This window comes from Coenobita brevimanus, chromosome 34 (genome assembly GCF_032717465.1).
Source record: "Coenobita brevimanus isolate Jiangsu-jjx chromosome 34, ASM3271746v2, whole genome shotgun sequence".
In the NCBI taxonomy this organism is placed as follows: Eukaryota; Metazoa; Arthropoda; class Malacostraca; order Decapoda; family Coenobitidae; genus Coenobita; species Coenobita brevimanus.
In genome coordinates, this window is record NC_136987.1 from 4,039,742 (window position 1) to 4,047,984 (window position 8,243).

Here is an 8,243-nt window from a genome sequence, read left to right on the forward strand (position 1 = left end):
CTTATGTGGCCCACTGGTGGTGCCAGGTGCTGCCATGCTGGACACCTCATTAGTGAGGCACAACCAAGAGCTGCCAACAACATGCATGTTGATGTGCACGTTTATATAACCAGACAGCTTTGTTGCCTAGTGATGCAAACGACCTCCTTCCTGTCCCCTGTGGTGTGGGCATATATATATATATATATATATATATATATATATATATATATATATATATATATATATATATATATATATATATATATATATATATATATATATATATACTGACGACAGAAACGGTACTGTACGTCATCTCGCCTCCTACCTCTTTATGGCACCACGGGACGGTGTTCCTCACCCGCACCACTATTACTGATGCTTAACAAAAAGCGGGTGGTGGGTAAATGGATGGGATGGGTGGGTCGGTACTAGGCAGGATGGATGGTAGATTTTTTTTTTTTTTTTTTTAAGACAGCGTGGATGGTAGATTTTTTTTGTTTTTTTTGGCAAAAAGTTTGTTTAGAAAACTTCGAAAATATGTATGTATAAAAAAGGTATAATTGAATTTTCTTATGATTCTTTCATTAAAAAGGATAGTATATGAAACTAAACTTTAAGAAATTAATGCGTAAAAAAAAAAAAGAAAGAAAAGAGGGGAAGGGTAGAAAAGCTCGGTGGCAGCCCCCACGCTACCTGACCATATGGTTGGCAGTTCGAGCCTGTGCCAGAGTAACGTAATATATTGGTAAGAGATCTAGCGGTCTTTGGTAAGAAGTCTCCTCGTCATACAGAGCTAGGCTATATGGTCCATTGGTCCTAGTTCGGGAGATCCACCCTTCCCGTCCCATTGAAGGAGGCTGGTGGGCTGCAGGAGAATAGCAGCTTCGGCCTGCACTCCATCGGCTACAGGTTTAGGTGTGCGTGTGGTTTGGGCTGAGTTGTCATGCTGGCCAGGAGTGAAATTTGCTGGTGTATAAATGCCACCAGAGGACTCAGCATACTATGACCCTTTAGCGATGGACGCTTTAAGTGCACGGTTGAGTGAATGTGACCGGATCATATTCACCGGTGATTGAAATGCGCCTGTAGGTGTGCCAAACATTATGAATGAACAGTGATAATTATAAATACTGTGTCGTGAAGGATTTTACACTTATTAACCATGGGAAAACAATTATTCTTATGTGTAATGACAACGAGTAGATGAAAATAAATTGCTGGGAGGAAATCTATTATTCTGACCATTGAGGTGGGCATCATAGATCGATTTATGTATTGTTAAGCAGAGTTTTGTTCCCGTGACTGACGATGTCAAAAATATGCCAGAATATTAAAGAATCTGACCACGCACCATTGGCAGTAATTCCTAACATGCAGGACTGTCATTTATATCCTCCTCCCTCCTTAGACTAATCACGAGTAACTTGGGTTACTCATACTACCGGTGCACGGCCAATCATCCCATACGAAAAGGGTCAGCTTACAGGGAAATAAATGTGGAGTTTAGTGCTAGGACGTCACAGCAAACACCATCCAATCTTGATATAATGAACCAAGATCCTGTCTGAAACGTAGTCACTGTGGGATGTACTACCATGAATGCTATGGCTAGAGAGTGTATTAGAAAAAACAGTAATCAAGGTGAAGGGTGGGATGTGACACAGCTTTCCTGGAAAAGACTCCTGGAGGAACATGCTTCGAAGTGAATTTGGAAAGCAACTGACTGGAAAGGTGAAGTAAATAAACAGTGTGTGAAATAAAGATGATTTTATTTCATTTCTTTGATTGATTGACGCATAAGTCGTATTACCTTACGTATAACAAGTAAGCGCCTTGAACTTGTGTCAGTATTAACACAGTGAAGGGTTGATAGGCTTACACAGACCAAGGAGGACGTGACGATCCTGTAGATATATTCCAGTGTATTTCTACCGTCAGTGAGGGTATCAAAGGACAGATTTCAACGAATAAAACGTTTGGACTACTTTTGAAGTCTATGCCGCTGTTTTCAAGGGCTATCTGTCGCGGTTTGGCACCACTGTCTGTTGGCAACCCTGTCTGTAACACATGACGGCCCAGCATCACCTGTGTGCTGCTGCTATCCACTATTGGCAACCCTGTCTACAGCACATGACGGCCCAGCAACACCTATGTGCTACTGTTGTCCACTGTCTGTTGGCAACCCTGTCTGCAGCACATGATGGCCCAGCATCACCTACTGTGCTGCTGCAAATTGGATTTATCAACAGTGGAAGCTATAAAGATAATCCCTGCTGTCTAACCTCCTCACGTCTGTCTTATTCTGTAGAAAGTATAATGAAAATAGTCCGATGACATTTTTACATTTTATTCGTGCTATTTTCTAGCGATTTCATTCAATTTCGGACACACCTTTAGAACTGAAGGGGCTGAAGGTGACTATACCCAACCCCTCCAGTTTGAAGTCTCCAAAAAGCTTAATAAAATATCTTAAGCTAAATAAAAGCTTTTAAGAGGAATAAAATATCTTAAGCTGAATAAAATATGTTGAATAAAGTATCTTACACTGAATAAAATATCTTAAACTGAATAACCTATCTTAAGCTAAATGAAATACAGTATCAAGCTGAAAATAATCCTCTAAAATAAACAGTTTACACTGTATGGAAAATGATGTAAATGTATAATATCTTTTCTTTGTGTATGTTTTAGAATGGTTTAATACTTCTCGTGTTGTCACTGCTTAAGCGCTTGTTTACAAAGTCATCCATGTGGGCTGAGTGGGGGGGGGTCAGCAATTTGTGGGGGGGGGCGCACCCTCCCTCCCTCCATAACTATGATACTGGTGTTGTACGCAGCGCCTCACCAGGGTTCTTCCCACGGAGAGGTGCAGGGAAACAGGGAAGGCCTGGTTCGTGGGTGGACACCACAGTTGCTCCACCCCAAGGTGTACGGAGCCACCATGTGAAAGCTCCTCGTCAGCTCCTGTAGACTGGGGCAAAAACTGAATAACCGTTTGGTTTTACTTGGCGGCGTTCTTAGCCAGCTGATTCTAAATGCCAGCCAGTGAGAACCCAATGGCCAGAATGTGAAAATGAACCAACGTATTCTGCCTACACGCTTACACATTTTTAGTCTTAATTTCGACTACAGTCTGACCAGCTTCTACGGCCTAGTTTATAATAGGTCGGAATGGGACGTTTCATTGACGCAAATTGTCCAATCGTGTATGTGTTAGTAAACAGTGGATTAGAACACCGGGTTTCATTCAGGTCACGTTCTGAACACTGTGCTTTTCAGTGCCAGTCACGATGCCACGCCTAGTGAATCGGTGTGTTCTTATCCCCTGACCTACTCGATCTGCGTCAGAATGTGTGTGATTCCCACCTCGCTGTGAACAGGCCTTTAGTGTTGCCTTCAGGAGATCTCCATAGTTTTGTGCAATGGGCGACGTGTGAACTATTGCCCGCGGGTGTCCATCTTGGTTCTTATCTAAATAAACACTTAACATTTGTGGCCGTGTAAAATGTCAGGGGTGATGGACAGAACAAGCACAGGAGATTGGTAGACGCAGGTAAATACTACATCTCCGCCTCGTTGTGAAATGTCACCGTTGATTGTACATCCATAAGAGATAAGAGGAAACAGATTTGGTGGTTGGGGATCGGGGCGGGAGGAAGGCGTCGGGCATTTCCTGTTTGGTCAGCCATCTTTGTAAGGGAGAATTGACACTCTCGGGCTCCAGTGACTCGCTCAGGTAAATAAAACAGTCTGAGGTTAAAGGTAAATGAAATGCGTTATCTGATTCAAAACGTTAATAGAACTTTATGTGAAACACTAATTCAGACTTGAAGAAGTAATTAAATTTTACTTTGGTATGGTAATTATCATTATTATTATCATTATCATCATCATCATCATCACCATCATCATCATCATCATCATCATCATCATCATCATCATCATCATCATCATCATCATCATCATCATCATCATCATCATCATCATCATCATCATCATCATCATCATCATCATCATCATCATCATCATCATCATCATCATCATCATCATCATCATCATCATCATCATCATCATCATCATCATCATCATCATCATCATCATCATCATCATCATCATCATCATCATCATCATCATCATCATCATCATCATCATTTACATCATCATCATCATAATCATCATCATCACCAAGCATAATAAACATCCAGCGACAGAATTCCTTGCAGCTTCTCTCATTAAACAGAACCCTTTCCTTTTATTACAAGTGCAATTTTCCTGCCTAAATGCTATATAATGCAACCCACTTTAATTTGCGCCAAGTTCCTTCTGTACTAGGGAGCTCTTGCAAACTGAATTAACTCGTATGACAAAAGTAAAAACAAGGTACAAGAAGAAGTCACCGTACTGCAGGGTGTATAAAGAAAGCAATTGATGTTCTTATATTTCAGAAGTACTTGGCGCTGTTCTCATTGGTAGACTTGAGAAGATGTACACAGTCTTCTCATTCATTTCTGTGTGTGTGTGTGTGTGTGTGTGTGTGTGTGTGTGTGTGTACTGTCTTCTCACAACTATGCAGACTTCCTTTCCAGCAAACTTCAGTAAGCAGTGATAATTGTCTCTATGTGTCTGCCCATGTTTATGTCTATCTATCTATCTGTCTGTCTGTTTATCTGTCTATTTCTCTATGTCTCTTTTTTATCTATCTGTCTGTCTACCTATCTATCTATCTCACAACCCCTCAGATGCCCTGGCTCGGAAACTACAAGGCACATCGCTACATCCACGTCCTTATCTTCAGCGACCTGGAAGCGACAGAGACCTTTGCTGACTCCCTCCCAGACCGACTGTGGGTTCCGTCCTACCTTCTCCTCATCAACCTCAACCAAACCCTCAACGCTGGCCCTCTCCTCTCCCACCCTGCCTTCAGTCGTAGCCCTTACTTGACTCTCCTACAGCCGGATCTTGAGGTGAGAAGCGGAGGCACCCCAAGACATCGCATCCTCACCGTCGAAAGCTTTAGGCCTGGAAATAAGCTTGTCCTACTAGGCTTCTACGATCCTGCTAGACCTACGCTCTCCTTCAGTTCACTCTTCCCTGATCGCTTCCCAACCTTCCACGGCCACCACTTCCTCCTCTCCAGCTGGATTGACGATTTTCCCTACATCATCCCGGGGAAGACGATTGAGGAAGCTTCTGGCATGTGTCTGCTCATGTTGGATGGAATTGCAGAGATTTTGAACTTCACTTTCCAGGTGTGTTGTTCTTTGTATCTGACTGTTTATCTCCCTATCTGTCTGCCTGTCTATCTATCTATCTATCTCTCTATCTATTTGTCTGTCTATCTATAAAAGTCTCAATTCCCATGAGGGTGGCTACAAACAAACGGCTGCCACATCATTCTGCCCTCCATCATGCTCCTCTCTCTCCAGCTCAGTACCTCACTCACTCACCTACCCACCCTATCCCTCCAGCTCATCCTCAGTTTCCCTCTCGCCCTCTCCTCCTCACATACTCGCCTAGTCAGTCTCTCATTCTCCATTCTCTCCGCACAGAAATACCATCTCAAAGTTTGGTCATTTTAACACACCCACAAGAGCTCCATAACTCACCTTCACTTCCTCATTTGTCTGTCTTTCCACGTAACTCCACATGTTTCAGACAACTCGTTGATGTGGAAATATTTGCATTCTACGACTTTGACTCGGATTCTCCTCGGTGAAGTAATCTCCCTAACACCTCATCCTTAGCGGTTTATTTTTGGATTATGGGTGGTTAGTATCCTGTTGTACATTATGTAAGCTATGACGATATTGTAAGGGTTTATGTAACACTGAAGGGGAAAGTTAAATTTAATAAAAAAAAATCTCTTAGGTAACAGGCAAAACTAAATCGCATAAGGAAAGGTGTTAGGGAGCTTCCTTAACCGACGAGAATAGGGGCCTTCGTCTCGTCATTTCAATCAACTAAGCCCACAATAATACGTATTCCAAGTAATATTATTGTTTACCTCACATATAAGAAAAAAAACGTTCATTGTCTATTATTTCTTAAACGTTTTTGCGTAGACACCGCTCCTAAGTCAGAGTTAGTGTTATGCAGTATTTAGTATTTGAAAACAATATCAAGAAGAATAATAATAGCATTCTCTCTCTCTCTCTCTCTCTCTCTCTCTCTCTCTCTCTCTCTCTCTCTCTCTCTCTCTCTCTCTCTCTCTCTCTCTCTCTCTCTCTCTCTCTCTCTCTCTGTATGCAGGCTTACGAATGGCCAGTGGACAATCAATGGGGCTCTCTCGTCAACGGCAGCTGGGTTGGCATGCTGGGCGAGATAGTGCGAGAGGAGAGGTAAGTAGTGCGAGAGGAGAGGTGAATAATGCGAGAGGAGAAGTGAGTAGTACAAGAGGAGAGGTAAGTAGTGCGAAGGGAGAGGTGAATAGTACGAGAGGAGAGGTGGGTAGTGCGAGAAGAGAGGTGAGTAGTGCGAGGGAAGAGGTAAGTAGTGCGAGAGGAGAGGTGAGTAGTGCGAGTGGAGAGGTAAGTAGTGCGAGAGAAGAGGTGAGCAGTGCGAGGGGAGAGGTACTTCGTGCGAGAGAAGAGGTAAGTAGTGCGAGAGGAGAGGTAAGTAGTGCGAGAGGTGAGGTAAGTAGTGCGAGAGGAGAGGTGAGTAATGCGAGAGGAAAGGCGAGTAGTGAGAGAGGAGAGGTGAGCAGTGCGAGAGGAGAGGTGAGTGGGATATTAGCCATACTCTGTTTCAATTGGGCGGTGGAGAGGGACGCCTTCACGTGATGGCACCGACATAACTGGGCGGCTCAACTGTCTGGATATACAGCGTCCCTCAACTCCCTCTCTATCCCCCGAAAGGAGGATGGTGGACTGAAGGAGTAGGGCAACTTGAGCCTGCAGTCCACCAGGTTCACGTTCCAGACGAGCATGAGGTTCCAACTATAAAATAATAATAATAAGCCAGCACCACCACCACCACCTACTACTACTGCTACTGCTACTACTACTACTACTACTGCTACAACTACTACTACTACTACTACAGTGCCTTGCATGTGGAAGAATAATACCCACGTACTGGAACCTCTTTTCTTTTTTTAGGAGCAATTAGCACAATGTCCATGAGGAAGAAAAATCATCGTGCAGAAGAGGCTAAGAACATCCCTAACCCAATCTAACCAAACCCTACCTAGTCTTACTTAACCTGTCCTATCCTACCTTTATCAAACCTAAACTAACTTAACAAAATCTAAACGAACCTCTCCTATCAAACCCTAACATAGCCTAAACTAACCAAACCTATCTGAACAGAACCCTAACCTAACTTAACTTAACCCAACCAAGCCTGGCCAAGTCAAACCCAACTTTAATCAAACCAAACCAAACCAAACCAAATCTAACCAAACCCAACCCTAAATTAACCCAGCACCTCTCCTCTTTCAGGGACATTTGCGTGAACGTGATGTCCATAACACACGACCGATGGCAGGCGGTGGATTTCAGCGTACCTTACTTCGTGGACTCCATTTCCTTCTTGCTTAGGAACCCGCTGCCCCTCCCTCGCTGGTATTCAATCGTCTTCCCCTTGAGGTATGCTGTGTTAGTCTCCCTCTCCCTTTCACGCTTCCTCGAGACTAGCAGCATATTCTAACCCACTGCAACAACTCTGCATTCGTTAAAAAAAGGAGAGATGACAATTTTAGGCTAAATAAAAAGAGGATGGTGGTTGCATTTAGCGATTAATTTTAGCGCTTGTTTCTTTCAGCTGGGATACGTGGGCTACGTTTGTGGCGATGGTGCTGTTTTTGTCCCTGCCTTATTTCTTCGTGCTTAGGGTAGGTGTGTGTGTGTGTGCGTGTGTGTGTGTGTGTGTGTGTGTGTGTGTGTGTGTGTGTGTGTGTGTGTGTGTGAGAGAGAGAGAGAGAGAGAGAGAGAGAGCAGATAAATGCTCTTCTCAGTGCACCTACCCCAATCCCCACCAGTCTCTTAACCTAATCAGTATCACACTCATCCTTCCTCTTCTTTATACACCCTATCTATACATCCTCCCTCCTATCTATACACTGTCTCTATACCCTCCCTTTTATCTATACACCTTATCAACAAACCCTCTTATATATACACCCTATCTGAGTATGTATCCTTCCTTGGTACTGGAAATGGGCGCCTTCATGTGGTGGCACTGACGTAAACAGGTCACTTAACTGCCTGGTTATACAAATCGTCCCTCAGCTACTTCCCTATCCCCCAAAAGGAGGATGG

The 8,243-nt window shown here is 43.5% G+C and overlaps 1 protein-coding gene across 1 annotated transcript in view; it reads left to right on the forward strand.

Moving 5' to 3' along the window:
- Window positions 1–4,724: 4,724 nt before the first annotated feature.
- The window catches only part of LOC145396081 (glutamate receptor ionotropic, delta-2-like), an 8,330-nt gene continuing 4,811 nt past the window's right edge, over window positions 4,725–8,243 (forward strand). Inside the window, exons 1-3 of the mRNA XM_080269547.1 lie at window positions 4,725–5,234; window positions 6,235–6,323; window positions 7,425–7,571. Coding sequence (XP_080125673.1) covers window positions 4,725–5,234; window positions 6,235–6,323; window positions 7,425–7,571 — 746 coding nt within the window. The remainder of the gene's footprint in view (window positions 5,235–6,234; window positions 6,324–7,424; window positions 7,572–8,243) is intronic.